Raw genomic sequence first — 25,190 nt, forward strand, 5'->3', positions numbered from 1 at the left:
CATCTATAAACAATACTGTAAATTGTTACGTTCGTGTATAATTACTGATTCCCTTACTTAATTGTTACGTTTGTGTATAATTACTGATTCCCTTACTTAATTTTTTTGATAAAATTTCGTCTATTGGTCTGATCATTATAAAGCTTTCGCCGCTTTAGGCCTAGGTAGAGACAGGGGGTATCCGTCAAAATAATTTTCGATAATGCATAAAGGTACTTTTGGTCACCAAACCTATGAAATCGTATCATGAAGATTTATAGTCAATATGCGAAAATTTCTGAAACGGTGAATGAGCGATATCTGAAAAAAAAGTGACAGTTCCCCCTGATACAGGAGTCATTCTATCAAACATTTCTAGTTCACTCGAGCAGATTCAAGCAAATTTATGGTCGATATGGCGATTAAACTTTCACTATCGGTGAAAATTTCGAAAAAGGGGTAACTTTAAAAATTATTTCTGATAATGGGACAAGAGTGGGCCAAAATTTTGACTCAAAATCGGTGAAAATCGTTATAGGGCCATATCTCCCGAATGGTTAATTTTTTAGATCGGCCCTTTTGGTCAACAAGTAGTCTAGTCGGACTGAATAATCCCTGTGAATGTGGATCCGAAGTGCCGACACCGCACCTTATCACTTTTGCAGGATTTTGCATGGTTTTCTCGTGGAGTGACACTTAAGTTTATCCTCAGGCAGTACCTTTACAAACAATTGATTAACAATCTTTAAAAATTACCCTGGCTGGTCGGAATGGATTGGAGATGGCCATGTCTTTTACCTTTATTTCATAAAAAATAAATGATTAATGTTTAACCCATATTACCTAATCAGAGATAAGAGGGTGTGAAGTATATAATTAGGGATTATCCAATCAGTTAATTAATTAGTACAGCATGTAATTTTCCTGTAAACTCTGGTACCGTTGTAGCTGAACTTGGTTCACACACCATATCTTCCTCCATTGATCTTTCAAAGACGTCCTCATGGAAAGATATATTTGTTGTTGGTGTAACAATATTGGAATTATCTGCAAGTACCGTATCTGTATTTCTGAAAAATATTATAATAATGAGATAAGTCCTGCATGTGTATGTTTGAAAAATATTAATAAGGAGTCATTTTTCCATTTTAACTTTAAAATTATTTTGAACATACTTACGTGAAAAATTACCAACTGGTATACGGCATACGCTGCAGGTAAAGCTGAAATCAGTTTCTGAGTTTAAAATCTGCATGTAATCTTCTTTGGAAATGCCGGTGTTGCAAGATCGGTGTGTCCAGTTCTTGCAAATATCACAATCGATAGCATGTTGATTCTTCCGGATGGTTTTCCTACAGGTGACACATTTATTATTAGTTGGAATTGAAGCAGCCATATCTTGTTCCTGGTAAAGGGGTAGTGATGAATAGATACATCTGTGATGGTCATATATAGGCTACATATTCGCTGGTGAAGCCAAAGTGTTAATGCTAATCACCACTAATCACATGTAGCCATCTTCAAAGAGATTATCAAAGAGTATTTAAATTGGATAGGATAATTAGTTGAAACCATGTTCAAATGATTATCTGATGAATGAATTGTTATTTTTGTCAAATGATTAATACTCAGCAGTTATTTTTATCAAAGATTAATTGTCAGTTGTTTTTTTTATCAAAGGTAAGTTATATCTACTCATATTGTTTTTCATTAAATTTAAAATGTTTGGTCGTTATGACCAAATGTTTTGGCCGTTATGACCAAAGTAGGGCCGTTTTGACCAAACCAGTTTTTGGCCATTATGGTTATTAAATTTTTTGCTTGCCTTTCGGTATGATAGGCCGTTTCTTACTGATGTTACGGCGTCTTCTAGAGTCTTTGAGTCGTATCTATAGGCCTATATAAATTTTATTAATAGCTTACACATAAATTATTAATAAATGTCCTTTATTTTCTAATTCATTTAAGGATTATTTTCCTCAAGAGTAGATAAATAATAAATAAATATTTTACATATTATTACGATTATTTCCCCAAAATTCCTAAATTAATATTCAAAATACACTATAATTATAATATAATATTTAAAATTAATTACTATTGTAATTATTAACTATCTATTATCGGTAAAAATGTAACATTTAATAAATACCAGCGGCTGCCAGGCAGGATACGCCCACATTTTCGAGAGATGGATAGAGAACAAGCTAACAAGAAAGTGATTTTTCCTACAATCAAGGGCCATAATTCAGGAAATTACAATTCGATATGCGCAAATATCGAAAGGAACTGAGATCTTTGTGTTATAAACTTACATTTCAAGTTTCAACAAAATCGGATAAAAATTGTGACCTCTATAGGGTCCACAACCTTGATATACCATATTTTTACGCTATTTGAGAACGAACGGCAGCCATTTTGTCTGTTAATTTTGGGCCGATTTTCAAAAAATTCGAACTCAGTCCTCCTTAGGGTGTAACGGTGATATAATAACAAGCCAACAGTGAGGCTGATGTCCCCCGCCGAAATTGCAAAATAAATAGATGACACATATTAATTAATCGCACATTTATTTTTTTCACTAAGTTTCATCACTCTCTATCAGATAGAATCAAGATTATCTTGTCCCAAACCATCGACAAATGAAATCGATTAGCTCTGCTTAGCTTCAGCTCGAAATGTTAATTATTGAACTCAGTCAAGACATTCACCTAATGAACATCTACATATACATCAAGTTTAAACATTCACCTAATAGACACCTATGCCAAGTTTGAACATTCTACCTCAATTAGAAGGAGAGTTATTGTGTTCCAAAGTTTCTACCAATCAAATTGCTTATCACTCTGCTTACCCTCAGCAAAAAATGTTCATTATCGAACTTAGTTAAGGTATTCATATAATAAATCTATACACCAAGTTTCATCAATCTCACTTAATTAGAACTAAAGTTATTGTGTCCTAAAGCATCAACCAATCAAATTGCTTATCTCGGCTTACCCTAAGCGGAAAATGCTCATCTTCGAACTCCATCAAGGCATTGACCTAATCAACACATACACCAAGTTTGAACATTCTAGCTCAATTAGGAAGAGAGTTATCGTGCCCCAAAGTATCAACCAATCAAATTGCTTATCTCTGCTTACCCTAAGCGGAAAATGCTCATCTTCGAACTCCATCAAGGCATTGACCTAATAAACACATGCACCAAGTTTGAACATTCTAGCTCAATTAAAAGTTATCGTGTCCCAAAGCATCAACCAATCAAATTGCTTATCTCTGCTTACCCTAAGCGGAAAATGCTCATCTTCGAACTCCGTCAAGGCATTGACCTAATCAATACATACACCAAGTTTGAACATTCTAGCCCAATTAGGAAGAGAGTTATCGTGTCCCAAAGCATCAACCAATCAAATTGCTTATCTCTGCTTACCCTAAGCGGAAAATGCTCATCTTCGAACTCCATCAAGGCATTGACCTAATAAACACATACACCAAGTTTGAACATTCTAGCTCAATTAGGAAGAGAGTTATTGTGTCCCAAAAAGTGTGACGGACAGACAGACGGACGGACAGACGGACAGACAGACAGACAGACAGACAGACAGACAGACAGACAGACAGACAGACAGACAGACAGACAGACGGACGAACCCATTTTAATAGTCCCCTGCTTTCTTCGAAAGGCGGGGGACAATAAGTTTTTTTAAATCGGATAAAAATTATGACCTCTATAGGGTCCACATGCTAAAAACTCGATTTTTCATACAATCAGGGGCCATAATTCAGGAAGTTACAGTCCGATATGCGTGAATATCGAAAGTATCCAAGATCTTTGGGTTATAAACTTACATTTCAAGTTTCACCAAAATCGGATAAAAATTGTGACCTCTATAGGGTCCACAACCTTGATATACCATATTCTTACGCTATTTGAGAAAGGACGGAGGCCATTTTGTCTCCCAATTTTGGGCCGATTTTCACGAAATTCGAATTCAGTCGTCCTTAGGGTGTAACGGTGATATAATAATATGGTTTTTTTAAATCGGATAAAAATTATGATCTCTTTAGGGTCCACAAGCTAAAAACGCGATTTTTCGTACAATCAGGGGCCATAATTCAGAAAGTTACGGTCCGAGGGAAATTTTGCCCGGACAGTGGCGCTACGGCCTACTCTTATATCGAATTCTAACTGCCAACGGATCTTTTACGTCCACGGCAATGTGTACACGGGACCTCTGTTTATCGTCCCATCCGAACGACTATACGTTGTCCCTCGGTCCTGCACCACTGACAAGGAGGAACCACGCCGGAAAATCCAGATGAACTTTCTTGGCCAACGCAGGGATTGAACACGTGACCTCCAGGTTAGCGAGCCAACGTCTTACTCACTGAGCCATCATGGCTCCTTATATTGGTGGTGGCACGGTGGTTGGCGGGTGGGGATCCAATGTACACAGGGCTCAAATTAAAGTGTAAGACCTGTAATAAATGTAGAATAAACTATATTGAAATACTAGTAGACAGGGATAATACAAACTATGAACTAATAACATCATGAACAACACATACAATATTTTCATTAGTTGATTTGTCAGATCTTGTGTCTCCATACAGTACGACGTGAATATCTTGTTTATCACATAATATCAAGTAGTAACTAGAACTGCGATGCAGTAATGACAGGTTTCACTGATGCCACGTTAGCCTTAAACATATGTCACTTCCGGTACCAATGAAACCATTAAACATGTTTCCACATAAGCATTGCACACATCAAATAAAATGGACGCAGAATCAACTATATCCAGCAATATCAATTCATTTTATACATTTGTTACATGTAAGTGTACAGTACTTCCGGTGATAATGAAAATGTCCAATTAGTTTTATAAAATCAGAAATTGCGTAAGGCATCACATGGTGAAAATTTTATTTAAATCGAATAATAATTACACTTTTATAGACCAAAACCTTGAAAAGTGACTTGTAGAAAATCGTCTATTTCTCTGCAACCGTACAAGTTAGAAACCATTTTGTGGTATCTGTATGATCGTATGGGTTCATTTTATTTGTTGATTTGTGTATAAATTTAAAGGATATTAACTTTGGCTTCTAGAGCGTCCACAAGATTTTTGAAAGTGATCAAGGACCATAACTCTGGCAGTAATTATCGGAAATCGCTGAAAATCAATAGGCTTATTCGTCTCATGACCTTAAACACTGTGTATAAATTTAAAGTCATTCGGATATTAACTTTAGCCTCTAGAGCGTCCACAATGTGGGCGTATAAAAATGCGAAAAGTCTTAAAAAGTGATCTCGACAAAATTGGTTATTTCTTTGCAAGAGAAGATGCTAGAAGCTATTTTTTGACATATTTATGATCGTATTGATCCAATCTATATTTCCATTGGAATGAAATATAATAATGTTAAACGAATAATAAATATAACTCACTTCAAAAAAATATTTGTTTTGAAGGCTAAAAATACAGTTTTTGCTAAAATGACATTACTTCCGGTGAGAATGAAAATGTTAAATGTTAAATCAGAAATGGCATAAGGCATCACATGGTGAAAATTTTATGAAAATCGAATAATAATTGACACTGTTATAAACCAAAAACCTTAAAAAGTGACTAGTAGAAAATCGTCTATTTCTCTGCAACCTTACAATTTAGAAACCATTTTGTGGCTTGTATTGTATGGTCGTATGGGTTCATTCTATTTGTTGATTGAAATTAAATATCATACTTTTAAACAAATAACATATATGACTCATTTGAAAAAAATATCGGTTTTGAAGGCTAAACGACGTCACTTCCGGTGACAGTGAAGGTGTTAAAATGGTTTAATCTAGTCAAACGTGGCATTCGGCATAAAATGATGAAAGAAAATTGAAAATTGAATAATAATTGATTCTTGTACAGGCAAAATAGCACGAAATGCGACTCATGCAAAATTACCTATTCCTCGACAACTGCTAATATTACAAACTAATTTTGACATACATTCTCTTTGTATGGTTTATTGCTACAAGGTTATGAAAGTTACGATGAAATATGTTGTTATACGAAGACGGTGGATGGGTTGTAAATAGCTTATTTTTACACCTTTTTTCGCCTTTTAATCTAAATGGCCCGAATTAGAAATTAAAAAAACTGAGCCCGATGTTTTGTGCCCCTTAACAGGGCGCACCCTTTCAGTTAAATCAGATTTGAAAAAAATGATATTTGCTTTCAAAAAGTTGTACCGAACTGTCAAAATCTGTCAAAATTGTAGTTTTTGCTGATTTTACGTCACTTCCGTTGCCGACAGGAATCTTTACCGGTAACAAAAAAAATGACATTTTGGACCACGCAGTATATGAACCTTCTTTTGTACAAATCGAATAATAAATAATTAATCTAGGACTGAAAAACTGAATTAGCCAATGGTGGTCAAGGAAAATTACGAACACAAAGCAATTTCAACAAAGTAGTCGAAAATAATGCTCGATATTTTGAAAAAAAGGCCAAAAATGGGTGCTTTTGGGAAAAACAGGATTTCTCCGTCCAATTTCAACGGATTAAACAAATTAATGTATCGTTGGGTGGCACGATGATTGGACTGTCGTATGATATCCAATTCATACGGATACGAGGAAAGTGTCAATTATTATTCGATTTTCATAAAATTTCCAGTGTATGATACCTAATGCCATTTACGATTTCATACAAGTAATTTAACACTTTTACTGTCACCGAAAGTAACGTCATTTTGGCAAAAACTGTATTTTTAGCCTTCAAAACAGGTATTTTATTCAAATGAGTCTGATTTGTATTGTTTTTAAAATTATGATATTTGATTCCAATCAACAAATAGATTGAACCCACACAATCATACAGATACCACAAAGAAATAGACGATTTTCTACAAGTCACTTTTCAAGGTGTTTGGTCTGTAAAAGTGGTAATTATTATTCGATTTACATAAAATTTTCACCATGTGATGCCTTATGCCATTTCTGATTTTATAAATCTGATTGAACATTTTCATTATCACCGGAAGTACTGTACACTTACATGTAAGAAATGTATAAAATGAATTGATAATGCTGGATTTGGTTGATTCGGTTTCATTGGTACCATAAGTGACATATGTTTAAGGGTAACGTGGCATCAGTGAAACCCGTCATTACCGCATCGCAGTTCTAGTTTAGAATTAAGTTTCGGGTGGTACTTCTCAATAAAATAACTTTCTTTTGCATCCAAGAGGTCATTGTTTTTGCTATTGAGTCTATATAAAGGAAAAACACTAAATTTGCCCCCACCACATACTTCAAGATGCTCACTGAGCGGGATCATCCTGTATTTTGGTTGAAGTATGTGCTGTTGATGGAGGTTCATTCTCAACCTAAGCATTATTTGGGTCTTTCCTTTAGACTGTTGATTATATTTGTTTTTCTCAATATTTTATCCATCGGTTGGCTATTTTTAAGGATATGGATGTAATTTTCAATGATAGATTTCCCATTTTTCTGTGACGGATTGAATGTAGTAACTAAAGCAACGTTCCTTTTATCAGAGTTTACAGGAACTTTAGGTTGTCTTAACACGCTTTGGTCCAGACTCAATGCTCTTTGGTTAGCATCGTCTATTAATTTACCTGGATATTTTTGTGTTAATAAGAAACCATTTAGTTCCTGTAGTCTCTGAACTTTGACATCTTGATTGGACACAATTGTACAAATTCGTCTAGCTAAGTTATATGGGATATTTCGTTTCGTATGAGGTGGGTGACAAGAATTAAAATTTAGATATTGATGTGTATCGTTTTTTTTGTAATACACATCAGTTTCAATAGAGCTGTTCGCGTGTAGCTTAACTGTCACATCCAAAAAATTTAATGTGGATTGACTCTGCTCAATTGTAAACTGAATACTGTCATCTAAACTATTTAACATTTTATGAAGCAAATTTAGTGTTTTTCCTTTATATAGACTTAATAGCAAAAACAACGACCTCTTGGAGGCAAAGTACCACCCGAAACTTAATTCTAAACAAGCCAACAGTGAGGCTGATGTCCCCCGCCGAAATCCCAAAATAAATAGATGACACATATTAATTAATCGCACATTTATTTTTTTCAAAAGTATCGAGCAATCAATCTGTACACTAAGTTTCATCCCTCTCTACTAGACAGAATCAAGATTATCTTGTCCCAAAGCATCGACCAATGAAATTGATTAGTTCTGCTTAACTTCAGCTCAAAATGTTAATCATTGAACTCAGTCAAGACATTCACCTAATGAACATCTACATCAAGTTTAAACATTCTACCTCAATTAAAAGCAGAGTTGTTATGTTCCAAAGTCTTGACCAATCAAATTGCTTATCGCTTCTTAGCCTAAGCTAACTCCATCAAGGCATTGACGTAATAAACACCAACACCAAGTTTGAACATTCCAGCTCAATTAGAAGGAGAGTTCTTGTGTTCCAAAGCCTCGGCCTATCAAATTGCTTATTGCTCTGCTTACCCTGAGCAGAACATGTTCATTATCGAACTTAGTCACGGTATTGATGTAATGAAACTATACACCAAGTTTCATCACTCTCACTTAATTAGAACTAAAGTTATCGTGTCCCAAAGCATCAACCAATCAAATTGCTTATCTCTGCTTACCCTAAGTAGAAAATGCTCATCTTCGAACTCCATCAAGGCATTGGCCTAATAAACACCTACACCAAGTTTGAACATTCTAGCTCAATTAGAAAGAGAGTTATTGTGTCCCAAAAAGTGTGACGGACAGACGAATGGACAGACAGACAGACGGACAAACCCATTTTAATAGTCCCCTACTTTCTTCGAAAGGCGGGGGACAATAAGAGAATAATTAAATAAAATTAAATAAAATAAAAACCGTGGTGGGATTGAATATTTGTAGTCTGTAGACTAAGAAATAACTACCCTTGCCTGTATAATAATGTAACTATGACATTGTGACGTCATAGACTATTGTTAATTGAATTATTGTTTAATAAATGTATTATAGGAGTATCAAAAGTTCAATTAAGATATGCAGTAATTGGCGGCTAAATGAGATGATTTAAGTATATAACAGCATAAATATCGAGGTCACCAGGGTTCTTCTATAAACGAACTTCACTCAAGTCTCGTGTATGAACTGATGTAAAACTTGTGTTCGTAAATGTACTATCATCTGTAATTATGAAAAAAATATCATTTGAATCAAATTACCAATTACAGAGGAGTTTTAGATGTAATGTGAAGACTCCCGCGGATAAAATCCTGAAAACCATGGAAAATCTTAAGTTTTTTTTCCCACCACTAAAGGTTAAGCCCTGGGCAGCTGAAACAATTTGCAGCCCTTTTGTTAAAGACAATGTGACTGTCTAGACTGGTGAAACACATTCCAAATATAATTTTAAGATAGGTTGATCTGTGTCCACAGTTTGAAGATTCTGGAAGTAATTATATTAAACAAACCTGTATATGTTTTACAGTATTTTCTACATAAACAGCATGGACCAATATAGATGGCTTTTTTATTATCGAGATACGCTGCTAGTAAAAAATATAATAATACTAAAAATACCAGTCCTCCTAGAGTACCTAGTACTATTGCTGTGACAGGTAGTGGTGATGGGGGTGCTATAAAACAACAAAAATATATTCATTCATCCTAAAATATAGAAATAATCAAAACTTTTTAATATTAAGTCACACTCTACTAACATTACCCAGTGAGCTGGGGCCGCCAGATAAAAATGGCCTGCTGGACTGGATACATTACAAATACTGATAATTAAGGAATAATGGGCTGACTTGGTAGGTGAAAGAATCCTGGAATGGTTTTAAGACCAAGTCTGCTACTGAACAAAAGTCTACACATTGAGGGTTATCTGCTGACTTGTTGTTCTGTGGAAACCTTCTGAATGCAGCTTGTTAATAACAACAATATTTTTCATCCAAATTAAAAGAGTTTAACAATTACCATTAAATTCCAGTTTCCAACAGTTAAAAGAGAGTTCCATATTGCAGATTCACCTTTACACCATATGACCATGTCTACCAAGTCTTGTTGACAAAGACTACCAAACCTTGTGATCATCTTTATCTAGAATCTGATTTTTTCATTTTCAACCAATTTAACCTGTTATGTGCGTAGGTCATTATATAAAGCACTGGAAAACTGCCACTCACTGTGTGTAGGGCGTAATATAACGCCTTGGGGTATTTTCCCCAACCTATTCTTAGAACATAGTTCGTCACTTGGGGGAATCCCTTGGGAATTCCCCCACAATTGCAGCATGTGTAGGACGTTATATTACGTCCTGGACAACTGCCACTCACTGTGTGTTGGGCGTAATATAACGCCTGGGAGGTATTTTCCCCAACCTATTCTTAGAACATAGTACATAGTTCTTCGTCACTTTGTCAAATTAATTACACAATAGAGGGTAGTTAACGTTTTAAAAACGTCACGCTTAACGGGTTAAAATGGCTACTTGCAATCGATTCGTAATACCCCACTGACCCCAGGAAGGAAAGCTGAAGCAGATGGTGGGTAGTCTCTATTGGAATCCAAACTGAGGTATTTTTTTAAATTAAACTACCATTTACCTGGCGACCTGTCTTGAACTATTAAATTAAACAAACCAGCTGGATCGAGTTTTGAACTGTAACTTAATCGTTCTAACTCAACTGTCAATAACGGTCCTTTAGAACAAATCTCACCAGGTAATGTTTTATCACATCTCCACTCCTATACATGTATACAAAACATAAAAACAAGATAGAATGAAATTAAATCTCCAGTTAACACATTATTTATTTCTAAGGTTTCCAAGAGCCAAGAATTTCCATTCAATTCAAATGACTGGCCCACTTATATTATATATAAAAGACAGGTTGCCAGGCAACAAAACATACGCCCACAGAGCCAAGAATTTCCATTCAATTCAAATGACTGGCCCACTTATATTATATATAAAAGACAGGTTGCCAGGCAACAAAACATACGCCCACAGAGCCAAGAATTTCCATTCAATTCAAATGACTGGCCCACTTATATTATATATAAAAGATAGGCTGCCAGGCAACAAAACATACGCCCACAGCAGCTATGAGGTCCGGTCAGTCAACAAGGGTTGCCACAACTTTTTTCTTTTGTAAGTAATGGAAACATTTACAACACACTAAAATCTGATTACGAGTAACAGTCCATTAAGTAATTATCAGAAATCATTAGAATTAGTGTTGGCTATCCAAATACTATTCGGATAATTCAGAGACGTGAGACGTGAAATTCTTGAACAAAATTACATCAAAAGTTCATATACCGGTACTCATAATTTCTTACTTGTTTCAATGTTTATGAGTGTCTGTGTATGCCGAGTATGAAATTGTACTTTCGATTTGGAAATTGTTTGAGCCACAAGAAAAAAACGTGCCTACCTTTAGCCGTAATTATTAAGACTATCTATGACATCCCAAAAAATCAATGAGGTGAAGAAATTTGTATAGTATAACAACTCCTGTAATCCACACCCTCCCACTTATCATTTTCCTCATTCAACACGAATGAAAAAAGTAAAATAAAAACATGTGCCTTTTATTCCGCCAAGGTCGTTTGCCTCATTCTGATAATCTACTACTATTGAACCAATCAGTGAGTGGGAATATACGTGACCTAGGTCGTTATGAATAGCTTTCATTGCGGGAAGTCAAAACACAGTCGTAATTTGTATGCCGCAAACTATAGCGCAGGGAATGAATGAATATTTTTTTTTATTTAGACCACTGTTTTCGTTGCACTGCATTAATAATTTTATTAGTTAATATCACTAAATAATACGCATAATGTTGACATTATTATGCTCAGAGCTGCGTACGTGATCAATTGCATTGGGGAAAATTTCAAAGTAATCAGATGTAAAAATGACTAAATATAGAGCATACAGAATGTCAGAATATTGTAACGAATAGTAAACGGATAGTAAAACCAGCGGCTGCCAGGCAGGATACGCCCACATTTTCGAGAGATGGATAGAGAACAAGCTAAAAAGAAAGCGATTTTTCGTACAATCTGGGGCCATAATTCAGGAAATTACGGTCCAATATGCGCGAATATCGAAAGGAACCAAGATCTTTGGGTTATAAACTTACATTTCAAGTTTCAACAAAATCGGATAAAAATTGTGACCTGTATAGGGTCCACAACCTTGATATACCATATTTTTAAGCTATTTGAGAACGAAGGGCGGCCATTTTGACGGTCAGTTTTGGGCCGATTTTCACGAAATTCAAACTCAACCATCCTTAGGGTGTAATGCGCGAATATCGAAAGGAACCAAGATCTTTGTGTTATAAACTTACATTTCAAGTTTCAACAAAATCGGATAAAATATGTGACCTCTATAGGGTCCACAACCTTGATATATACCATAATTTTACGCTATTTGAGAACGAAGGGCGGCCATTTTGTCTGTCAGTTTTAGGCCGATTTTCACGAAATTCGAACTCAGTCGTCCTTAGGGTGTAGCGGTGATATAATAATACGTTTTTTTTTAATCAGATAAAAATTATGACCTCTATAGGGTCCACAACCTAAAAACACGATTTTTCATACAATCAGGGGCCATAATTCAGGAAGTTACGTTCCGATATCGAAAGGAACCGAGATCTTTGGGTTATAAGCATATATTTCAAGTTTAAATCAAATCGGATAAAAATTGTGACCTCTACAGTGTTCACAAGCTAAAAACGTGATTTTTCATACATAATCCATAAGTTACAGTCCGATACATGCCAATATCGAAAGGAACCAAGATCTTAGGGTGATAAACTTATATTTCAAGTTTCATTGAAATCGGATAATAATTGTGACCTGTAGACTGTTCACAAACAATTGTGGACGGACGTCCGGACGACAATATATGCCCACATGAAAATGTGGGCATATAATGATACGGATAACCCTTATTTTGTATCCGTTAACAAATATCCGAATAGTAGTTTCAACACTAATTAGAATTTGTTTGATTGTTTATCACATGAGCTTGAAGACTGTGTATAAATTTCATTCTGATTAAAACACTGATCCTATTTCGTTTCGATTTTTATAGTTCAAAATTTCGTTTAACTTGTCTTTACGACAAGTTGTTATATAAACTGCGTTCTGGTTGATATGAGGGATTAGCCAATGAAACGGTTTGTTATGGGGAGTTCTTGACGTGCAACGCACTAGAAACATCAACGCTGATTGGTTTATCAAATGCCTGACGTCATAGGGTCAAAAGTCGCTCGTAAGACCCCTGACGCGCCCTTCCACTATAAAAGGTCAGATCTACGGAGAACGCTAGATCAGAGATGGTCCTGCACATGACGTCATATGTCGATTGTGCATTAGGATTAGGGTTAGGCTTGGTCCAAGGTTAGGGAAATATCACGAAGTAATTTTTCATCATCCTAGGTCAGTGCTTATGTGGAGACTTAACCTCTCCCCCAAATTCTTAAACCTAACCCACAATCCATATATGACGTCATATGTGCTTAAATGTGCAGGACCGTCACCGATCTAGCATTCTCCCAGATCTTCATGTAGTGCAGGCCATTGAAAGTATAACAAACAAAATGAAATATAGGTCTGTAGTTTAATCAGATTGTATAAATTTATATTAACTTTAGTCGCTTGAACATCCACAAGATTTTTCAAAGTGATCAAGGGCCACAACTCTGACTGTACTTATCGGAAATCGTTGGTTCAATACACAGGTTTAACCTACTCTGCCTTGGTGGCTTTATATAACTTTATAATTGACAGCATTCCAGAAACCCATAAAAGTTCTCTGACTAAATTTGAAAAACTGATGGTAACTGGAAAGAAACTAAGACTTAATATAACCTTTCAAGAGTTGGCTTACCGCTTCAGATATCTGTAAGCTGTGCTTCCAAAGTATTCAGTGATTTGATTAACATCATGCATAATCGTATGAAATGCCTAATTTTGTGGCCAGAAAGAGAGGAATTACAAATGTCTATGCCCATGGATTTCAGGAAACATTTTGGTGTCAAAGTTTCCATTATAATTGAATTGACTGTTTTGAAGTTTTTATTTAAAGACCCTCCAATTTATTGGCCCGTGCTGAAACACGGAGCAAATATAAGCATCTTAACAGAGTAAAATTTTAATTGGGATTACACAAGGGTCCATGTCATTTCTGTCCAAGGCATGGGGAGGACGCGTCACTGATAAACATATCACTGAAAATTGTGGGCTTTTGCTGAAATTGCTTCCTGGTGACATTGTTTTGGCTGACAGGGGGTTTGATATAACAGAAAGTTTGTGAAATTCGACAGGCTTTTTCGTTTTACTAATTCAAATAATGCATATAAATTCCATACAGATCGGATGATAACTTTTGTTGTTCGAACGTTTACAAGGTTCAACAAAGTAAAACAAGGGCCATAACTCTAGAAGTAATTGACAGAAATTGCTGACATTCAATATGCACCTTCATTTCACTAATTTAAATGATGCATATGAATTTCGTACAGAGTGGGTGATAACTTTTGTCGTTTGAGCGTTCACAAGATTCAAAAAAGTGAAACAAGGGCCATAACTCTAGATGTAATTAATGGAAATTTGCTGAAACTCAATAGGCTTGTTCGTTTTACTAATTTAAACCATACATATAAATTTCATACAGAGGTACAACAAAGTCAAACAAGGGCCATAACTCACGGCATAATTAATGGAAATTGCTGAAATTCCATAGGCTTCTTCATTTCACTAATTTAAATGATGCATATAAATTTTAAACAGATCGGATGATAACTGTTGTCATTAGAGTGTTCACAAGATTCAACAAAGTGAAACAAGGGCCATAACTCTAGATGTAATTAACGGAAATTGCTGAAATTCAATAGGATTCTTTGTTTCACTAATTTAAATGAGGCATATAAATTTCATACAGATCAGTTGATAACTTTTGTCATTAGAGCTTTCACAAGGTGCAACAAATTGAAACAAGGGCCATAACTCCAGAAGAAATTAACGGAAGTTATTGAAATTAAATAGGCTTCTTCATCTCGCTAATGCACACAACATATATCAATTTCAAAACAATCAGATGACAAATGTAGTCTGTAGAGTGTTCATAAGAAATTGTGGACGATGGACAGACAGACGGGGGCGACGGCAATATACAACCACATTTTAGAACAATCAGGGGCCATAATCCAGAAAGTTATGGTCTGAAATTCACAAATATCAAAAGGGACTGAGATTTTTGGAATATAAAGATATGTTTTAAGTTTTATCAAAATCGAATAAAAATTGTGACCTCTAGAGGGTCCATAACCTTTGTATTACATATTTATACACAATTTGCGTACAAAGAACAGCCATTTTGTCGGTCACTTTCATTTCGATTTTCCAGAAATTCTAATTCAACCTTCATTATTGAGGAATGGTGATATATCTAAACGGTTTTTAAAATCGGAAAAAAAATTGTGACCCCTACAGCATCCACAAGCTAAAAATGCGAGTTTTCAACCAATCAGGGGCCATACTCCAGGAAGTTACGTTCTGATATGTGTGATTATCAAAATGAACCAAAATGTTTATGATAAAAACATATATTTAAATTTTTATCCAAATCGAATAAAAATTGTGGCCTCTACGGGGTCCACAACCTTGATATACCATATTTTTACACTATTTGTGTACAAAAGGCGTCCATTTTGACCATTAGTTTTTTTCTGATTTTCACGAAATTCAAACTCAGCTATTATTAGTGTATAACTGTAATACATATTTACACGTTTTTTTTTTTAAATCGGATAATAAATTATATCCTCTATAGGGACCACAAGCTCAAAACGCAATTTTTCGTACAATCAAGGGCCAAAATTCAGGAAACTACGATCCGATATGCGCGAATATCAAAATGAACCAAGATCTTTGGGTTATAAACATGCATTTCAAGTTTCATCAAAATCCGATCAAAATTGTGACCTCTAGGAGGTCCACAACCTTGATATACCAGATGTTTACAATATTTGCGTACAAGGGGCAGCCATTCTGTCCGACAGTTTTGGTTTGATTCTCACGAAATTCAAACACAATCATCATCAGGTGTAAGGGTGATATACTAAAAGCGCGATTTTTCATACAATCAGGGGCTATAATTCAGGAAGTAACAATCCGATATGCACAAATATCAAAAGAAACCAAGATCTTTGGGATATAAACATGCATTCCAAGTTTCATCAAAATCGGATGAAAATTGTGACCTCTAGGGGTCCACTACCTTGATATACCATATTTTACACTAAATTGCGTACAAGGGGCGGAAATTTTGTCCAGCAGTTTTGTCCGATTTTCAAGAAATTTGATCTCAATCAGATTTTAAGTTTCATCAAAATCAGATTTTAAGTTTCATCAAAATCAGATAACCAGCGGCTGCCAGGCAGGATACGCCCACATTTTCGAGAGATGGATAGAGAACAAGCTAAGAAGAAAGTGATTTTTCCTACAATGAAGGGCCATAATTCAGGAAATTACAATTCGATATGCGCAAATATTGAAAGGAACCGAGATCTTTGTGTTATAAACTTACATTTAAAGTTTCAACAAAATCGGATAAAAATTGTCTCCTCTATAGGGTCCACAACCTTGATATACCATATTTTTACGCTATTGGAGAATGAAGGGCGGCCATTTTGTCTGTAAGTTTTGGGCAGATTTTCACGAAATTCGAACTCGGCCGTCCTTAGGGTGTAATGGTGATATAGGGTCCACAAGCTAAAAATGCGATTTTTTGTACAATCAGGGGCCATAATTCAGGAAGTTACAGGCCGATATGCTTGAATATCGAAAGGAACCGAGATCTTTGGGTTATAAACTTCCATTTCAAGTTTCAACAAAATCGGATAAAAATTGTGACCTCTATAGGGTCCACAGCCTTGATATACCATATTTTTACGCTATTTGAGAACGAACGGCGGACATTTTGTCTGTCAATTTTGGGCCAATTTTCACGAAATTCGAACTCAGTCATTCTTAGGTTGTAATGGAGATATAATAATACGTTTTTTTAAATCGGATAAAAATTATGACCTCTATAGGGTTCACAAGCTAAAAACACGATTTTTCGTACAATCAGGAGCAATAATTCAGGAAGTTACGGTCCGATATGCGCAAATATCGAAAGGAACCGAGATCTTTGGGTTATAAACTTACATTTCAAGTTTCAACAAAATCGGAAAAAAATTGTGACCTCTATATGGTCCACAAGCTAAAAACGTGATTTTTCGTACAAACAGGGGCCATAATCCATGAAGTTTCAATCCGATACATGCCAATATCGAAAGCAGCTGAGATCTTTTGGAGATAAACCTATATTTCAAGTTTCGTCAAAATCGGATAAGAATTGTGACCTGTAGAGTGTCTACAAACAAATTGTGGACGTACGAACAGGGGCAACGACAATATACGTCCACATAAAAATTGTGACCTTGGTATTAGTAGTATTACATACTTTTACACTATTTGTGTAGGTGGAACGGACATTTTGTCGGACAGTTTCGGTCTGATTTTCACAAAATTCCAACTCAACCGTCATAATGGTGTAACATTGATATATTCAATCAGAAGCCATAATCCATGAAGTTACGGTCAGATATGCGTCAATATCGTAAGGAAGCAAGATCTTTGGGATATAAACATCTATTTTAAATTTCATCAAAATATGATAAAAAAATTGTGACCTCTAGAGGGTCCACAACCTTGGTATTGCATAGTTTTACACTATTAGGATTCTGTTTAGCAGCCATTTTGTTGGACAGTTTCGTTTAATTTTCTTGAAATTCAAACTCAACCATAGAGGATCCACAAGCTAAAGACACAAGTTTCCGTACAATCAGGGGCCATAATCCAGGAAGTTACTGTCTGATATGCCCGAATATCGAAGGAAACAAGATCTTTGGGTAATAAACATACATTTTAAGTTTCATCAAAATCGGATAAAAATTGTGACCTCTAGAGTGTCCACAACAACCTTAGTATTACATTCTTTTACACTATTCGCGTATGTGGAGCAGCCATATGTGACTGGCCACAGCTAAATGAGTCGAAATGTGCACGAATCAAAAATGAGATAAAGACAAAATAAGTGAAAATATTGATTTTGATCGAAATTGACATTTTCACAAAAATGAGTCTATAAATATACTATCCATTGACACAAAAGCATTAAAACATTTTAAAACACCTGTAGCTGTCCTATTTCTTAAAATTCTCAGCGAAATTAGTTATTTTCCTTCGATCGCAGCGGGACGACCGGTCATTCCTCTTGCATAATAATTAGCATCGTTGTAAAGCGGAGCATCTTTAGTTTACAAATATGATCAAAATATTGTTGATGAATTGATTTTGAACGGATACAATCGAGTTATAAACCCCTAAAAAATATAAATAAACTCCGCCTGTTGCCATGCTGTCTACACAACTCGTTTGCTGATTGGCCCAGACACCGCGTGCAAGGCATTATCGATAAATATTTAGTTTTGGCGATAATGTTCTTGGGTACCTACATGCGATTCACTCTGATCAGTGGCAGAAAAAAAAATTAATTCTGATCGTATATAAATTGCCGTTGAGTGTTAATCGAAACCACATGGCTGATTATGTAAATTATCGACAAGCGGGTGTGTGTCATTGAGTAATACTATTACTAATCAACTGTCACGGGTCAATGATAAAGCCGTCGACAACTCATTATTTACTCCGAATAATTAATCCAAGTGGTGATTATTTGATATCTCATATCATCTTTAAAAAATAATCTATAGGCCTTAAATGGAAATAAACAAAATGGCCAATAATTTTCTTTTCAAAGAGAATTTTATTGATAGCTGAATTCCATTTACTGTCGCTTCTTCGTACGGCATGCAAAGTAAGGAATGCATCTTGGATATTATTGTTTAAAATTCTCTTATCATAATGGGTCGTAAAAATGAGAACGACCAATGAGCTGAAATGCCATTGAGTCTGCCATTGAGTATCCTCTGAATAATGTTAATATTTACATCAAAGCCAAAATGCACGAAAGTGAACGTAAGCATTTCTTGACTATCAAATTGACATTTCAATAGGGACTCATATTTTGATAACGTCACGGTACCTTAAAATAATAATAGACCTATGGTACACGCAAAATCTTATTTTAATTCACGTGTTAAATAAACACGCGTACAGCTGTGGCGGCTTCTTTGATGATTATCCAATCAACAATCTTAATCTCCTGACCACTAGCTGGCACTAAGGTGCTAATTAATTGATGAGATTAACTCACCAAAGTTATAATATACACAACAGACTACTAATGTATAGATTGTTCTTCAGTATAACACTATCATGTGAATATTATGCTGTATGTGTTGTGGATGTTTCGTTACGAAAGGAGTGCATTTATTACCATTTTTCGTCGTCCGCACCCTTGAAATCCTAAATAAAACCAGCGGCTGCCAGGCAGGATACACCCACATTTTCGAGAGATGAATAGAGAACAAGCTAAAAAAAAAAGTGACTTTTCCTACAATCAAGGGCCATAATTCAGAAAATTACAATTCGATATGCGCAAATATCGAAAGGAAACGAGATCTTTGGGTTATAAACTTACATTTCAAGTTTCAACAAAATCGGATAAAAATTGTAACCTCTGTGGGGGTTTCCTATGTGAGAAGCGTTGAGATAAACTTTGACTCACCTTATTTCTGCCCATACATAGAAATGGCCTATATTATCAACTCTATATTACGTCAATTCTAGAGAAACCCGCCATTTTGTTGAATGGCTGGAGATGGGTAGTTCAGAGCTTCTGATTGGATAGCGGGGGTAAAAACCAGCCAATGGAGAGCGGGTTCTGAATTTGGATTACAAGCCGGGTCAAGGTTCATGCCTGTGCATTCTGCCGTGCAGAGCGTATAGATAGGGTATATAAGGCCAGTCAAAGTCAGTCTTAGTGGAACGGTTGGGGGATGCGAACCTCGCAGGAGTGATTATTTTTTCGCTCGAGGTGAACATCCCAAGGTGAGACTTTGTCTCTGGTGGCTTGCAAGTCCCGCAGGAATGATCAATCGTTCCGCTCGGGACAAGTAAGTTCGCTGGAGCGGGGTTTTGTCTTTTTGGGTAACGTGCAAGTCCTACAGGCGTAACTAATTATGCCGCTTACGGGCGTTTCAAACTATAGGGAGATGGTTGGAGTTAGGTTATAAGCTTCTAGTTATATTAAGGGTTCTGTTTGGGTGATGTAAGATATGTTTGCTTTCCTTCAAACGAATAGTGTAAATTCGGGCTGAGGCAGGCATCAAGCCGTGATTTTTATGTTTATTTGTGGAATTATTAGTTCTAGTTTCTAGTTATATTCAGGGTTCCGTTTGGGTGATGTAAGATATGTTTGCTTTCCTTTGAAAGAATAGTGTAAGATTTGTGGCGTCCCTTTGGATGAATATTTCCAGTTGAGACTGAGGTAGGCGTCAATTATTGTTAATATCTTCCCTAAGTTTGATTCATTTTTGGGGTTTCATTCGGAAGATGTAGGATTTTGTGTAAGCAGACGCTCAGTTTCCTGTTCGTTAACGAGACATAGTTGATGTAAGGATAGTTTACGAACTTGGCACGAGTTCTTTGTTTCAGCTTGGTTACCATTGGTGAGGAGAAGAAGACGAACAGATTCGGACGCGCGTTTCAGGAACTCAATTTTTGTATCTTACGAAATAAAGAATTTGAAACTCCATAAATGTGTTCTCTTTTACTTCAGTTCACGTGAGAAACCTGACATCCTGCGCACGAATCTGGACTTCCGGTTTGCATAAGAGCCAGTTACTCCCGCCGCTTGAGTGCAAATCGACGACAACCCGTCCTGTTACACCTCTATAGGGTCCACAACCTTGATATACCATATTTTTACGCTATTTGAGAACGTGGGGCGGCCATTTTGTCTGTCAGTTTTGGGCCGATTTTCACAAAATTCGAACTCAGCCGTCCTTAGGGTTTAACGGTGATATAATAATATGTTTTTTTAAATCAGATAAAAATTATGACCTCTATATGGTCCACAAGCTAAAAACACGATTTTTCGTACAATCAGGGGCAATAATTCACGACGTTACGGTCTGATATGCGGGGAATATCGAAAGGAACTGAGATCTATTTGTTATAAACTTACATTTCAAGTTTCAACAAAATCGGATAGAAATTGTGACCTCTATAGGGTCCACAACCTTGATATACCATATTTTTACGCTATTTGAGAATGAAGGGCGGCCATTTTGTCTGTCAGTTTTGGGCCGATTCTCACGAAATTCGAACTTAGCCGTCCTTAGGGTGTAACCGTGATACAATAATATGGGTTTTTAAATGGGGTAAAAATTATAACCTCTATAAGGTCCACAAGCTAAAAATGCAATTTTTCGTACAATCAGGGGCCATAATTCAGGAAGTTACGGTCCGATATGCGCAAATATCGAAAGGAACCAAGATCTTTGGGTTATAAACTTACATTTCAAGTTTCAACAAAATCGGATAAAAATTGTGACCCTTATAGGGTCCACAACCTTGATATACCATATTTTTACGCTATTTGAGAACGAACGGCGGACATTTTGTCTGTCAATTTTGGGCCAATTTTCACGAAATTCGAACTCAGTCATCTTTAGGGTGTAATTTGAGAACGAACAGCGGCCATTTTGTCTGTCAGTTTTGGGCCGTTTTTCACGAAATTCGAACTCAGCCGTCCTTAGGGTTTAACAGTGATATAATAATACGTTTTTTTAAATCACATAAAAATTATGACCTCTATAGGGTCCACAAGCTAAAAACACGATTTTTCGTACAATCAGGGGCCATAATTCAGGAACCGAGACCTTTGGGTTATAAACTTACATTTCAAGTTTCAAAGAATCGGATAAAAATTGTGACCTCTGTAGGGTCCACAACCTTGATATACCATATTTTTACCCTATTTGAGAACGAAGGGCGGCCACTTTGTCTGTCAGTTTTAGGCCGATTTTCACAAAAAATTTGAACTAAGCCCTTCCTTAGGGTGTAACGGTGATATAATAATACGGTTTTTTAAATCGGATAAAAGTTCTGACCTCTTTAGAGTCCACAAGCTAAAAACGCGATTTTTCGTCCAATCAGGGGCCATAATTCAGGAAGTTACGTTCCGATATGCGCAAATATCGAAAGGAACCGAGATCTTTGTGTTATATATATACATTTCAAATTTAAATCAAATCGGATAAAAATTGTGACCTCCACAGTGTTCACAAGCTAAGAACTTGTTTTTTTCGTACAATCAGGGGCCATAATCTATGATTTTACAGTCCGATACATGCCAATATCGAAAGGAACCGAGATCTTCGGGTGATAAACCTATATTTCAAGTTTCATTGAAGTCAGATAAAAATTGTGACCTGTAGACTGTTCACAAACAATTGTGGACGGACGGACGGACGGATGGGGGCGACGGCAATATACGTCCACATTTCAATGTGGGTGTATAAAAATGACAAAATAGCAAATAAATTGCTGAAATAGTCGGATCAAACTTTTATTACGATTTTCGTCTTCAGCACCCCTGAAAACCCATGGAAAGATATTTCCAACGACAAAACAGCAAATAAATGGCCTGGTTGCTTTGAAAATTATTTTTTTTATGAAGGCTCAAAGTTGCGATTTGTGACTTTTCGCGGAAGGAAGGTTTTATTGGTGTTTTTTGCGATGTCATAGCTAACCTATCAAAAATGTAGATGTAAATTCTTGAAATACAACTTTAAGGCTAATTATGTTTTGATTTTCACATTTTTGTAACAATTACTCTGATTTCCCAAGCAACTCCAAAATACATAGGTTTTCTCAAAAATTCTATTTTGTCACAGTGATTTTGGTCAATTTTTTTTTCATCAAAAATTGGGGGGTTGGATGGCTGAATGGTTAGTGTGCGCGCGCTGTATCATAAAGTCTGTCATTGAGTCAACTGGCGTGGTTTCGAATCCCCGGTTGTACGTGACAAGAAGAAGGGTCACCTGTCCAACCTTGTGGGTTTTCTCCGGGTCCTCCGGTTTCCTCCCACTGCTAAAAGACCCCTGCGCGCAAGCGAATTATGTAAATAAAATTAAAAACCATATGTTAGTCCCAAAATGACCTAGTTTGTGTCGAGTGGACATTAAACCCCATTTCTCTCTCTCTCTCTCATCAAAAATTGTCCTGTCCATGTTATATCTGAAATATTGAACCTGGTTGTTATGCATTTTAAAATCAGTAGCTATCAAGTAAGATTAACAGGGGAAAAAAAGAGAAAAAATATTCATATGCCTTCTCTCAAGAGCAGGATATATGTTCATTTTTGAACAATTTTCTGCGGGAGCAAATTGCCTATTTTTGGACATTAATAAAATAAGAAGGAATGGAGATACATAAGTGAAATTATGTGAACATGTCAAAAAGTTTGTGAATTTTTTAAATTACATACTACTAATCCGCCATATTTTATCAATTTTGGTTGTCATAGCAACCAAAATGGAAAAAAATGCAATTTTCGACCATTTTCAACGCTATTTACCATATCCCAAAAGGTGATCTCCACATTTTAAAGTTAGCAATTTAAAATATGTGAAACCCATGCAATATCAAATTATATGGATTGTTTAAGTTTGAGAAAAATATGAAGGAGTTTGAGTTGTTACCATAGCAACCACAGTTATTTTTTTTACAAAAAGCATTATTTTCCAATATTTATGACATCAATATTGATAATTGTATTATCTTAAAATCAGAAGCTATCAGGTAAGATTTTAAAAAATCATTAAAATCAAAATATTTGTATGCCTTCTCTCAACAGCAGGAAAGGGGTTTTACTTTTGAAAAATATTCCTCAGTAGCAAATTGCCCATTTGTGATTGTGAATTTTTAAATTACATGTCTTTACTCTTGTATACTACTTAATATTTGGATGTTATAACCGGTAACCAAAACGAAAAACAAACCAACAAAAATGCAATGTTTATACCATTTTCAATGGTGTTTACCATACTGAATTGCAATTGATCCCCACAGTTTAAGTATGATACCAGTAAGCATTTTAGCATATACTTATAACACATGCAATATAAAATATTATGAATTGTGTAATTTTAGGAAAATATTAAGGACTTTGGGTGGTTGCCATAGACACTACATAATTTTAAAAATAACATAACTGTTTCACTGTCATTATTGTTCTCAGCATTCGTTGCTTTCATGTAGGCCTACATGTTACAAGAAGAATTCTACTTTGACATATTATTTTCTACTCAGTAGAAGTTAATTTTGTGGTGCATAATTCTCAAAAAGTAGGCTATCGATAGACTACGGTAGTGTTAAGGCCTATAACTGAAAGCCACGATAGTATGTGGTCAAAGATAATACGATGATTTGACTGAAAGAATTGGCATTGTTTTGTTTTTACTTCAACATGCATTATGCAAGAGCTAAATCTGCCTATTGCAGGTCTTTCTTTAGGTCTGAAATGTTTTCTAAAGTATTAATTAGACATTAATTAACTGATCCAGGCCTTAATCAACTCTCGATGGCATCAGTTTTCTCCGATATTAAATAGATTAGAATGGTTCAGCGATACTTTGATTTAATCATATATGGAGGACCGAGACTTAGCTTCGATCAACCAGTACGGTGGTTGAAATTATTGCACACATCTGTCAAACCTTCAAAGGCTAATATCTTCGCTTGCAATAGAGTAATTTGAATGAAATTTTCAAATTATTCATTTTACATCATCTACTTTCGAAATCTTACATAATGTATCTTTCACTTTTGAATTTTCATTATTCATTCAAATCCGTATGACTCTTCTTCCTTTTTAATTTGTACATTTTCATCAATGTGAATATCAAATCAACAAGGCCTTAAGGCCTTACGTTTGTCAGTAATTTAAATTTGTTTAACTGGCCAATAAATATAGAGAACCTATAATTAGGTGTTAAATATATTTACCAAAAGAAAACAAAGAATTAAAATTATAATAATCAGTATGACAACTATAATGCTAAATTATTTAATAAAATGTTTTGTGACAATTGGTATACGTATTGATATGACTGACCTAATTTTATGTCGGTTCAATCATCTCAACCTCAAA

The 25,190-nt window shown here is 35.5% G+C and overlaps 1 protein-coding gene and 2 long non-coding RNA genes across 12 annotated transcripts in view; 1 reads left to right on the top strand and 2 right to left on the bottom strand.

Moving 5' to 3' along the window:
• LOC126830640 (uncharacterized) overlaps positions 1-4,798 on the bottom strand; it is a 42,118-nt gene extending 37,320 nt beyond the window's left edge. For all 3 annotated transcript variants that reach the window (XR_008788513.1, XR_008788512.1, XR_008788514.1), the window contains exons 1-2: positions 1,159-4,798; positions 823-1,049 (exon numbers count right to left, since the gene is read on the bottom strand). This is a non-coding gene — a long non-coding RNA (uncharacterized LOC126830640). The remainder of the gene's footprint in view (positions 1-822; positions 1,050-1,158) is intronic.
• The window catches only part of LOC126830780 (uncharacterized), a 76,847-nt gene that overhangs the window by 5,176 nt on the left and 46,481 nt on the right, over positions 1-25,190 (top strand). The gene's annotated exons all lie outside the window — the stretch shown is intronic.
• LOC126830419 (uncharacterized) overlaps positions 7,080-25,190 on the bottom strand; it is a 129,230-nt gene continuing 111,119 nt past the window's right edge. For 7 of the 8 annotated variants that reach the window (XR_008788511.1, XR_007683852.2, XR_007683851.2 and 4 more), the window contains 3 exons: positions 10,606-10,747; positions 9,469-9,633; positions 7,080-9,181 (listed from right to left, as the gene is read on the bottom strand). Coding sequence is in view for 4 of the 8 variants with exons in the window: in XM_050560815.2 (XP_050416772.1) it covers positions 9,111-9,181; positions 9,469-9,633; positions 10,606-10,747 (378 nt within the window). In the remaining 4 variants the exon portion in view is untranslated. Of the gene's footprint in view, positions 9,182-9,468; positions 9,634-10,141; positions 10,748-25,190 lie in introns of those variants that run through there. The other variant, XM_056101822.1, reaches the window with a different exon arrangement.

This window comes from Patella vulgata, chromosome 1, assembly GCF_932274485.2.
Source record: "Patella vulgata chromosome 1, xgPatVulg1.2, whole genome shotgun sequence".
NCBI lineage: Eukaryota > Metazoa > Mollusca > Gastropoda > Patellidae > Patella > Patella vulgata.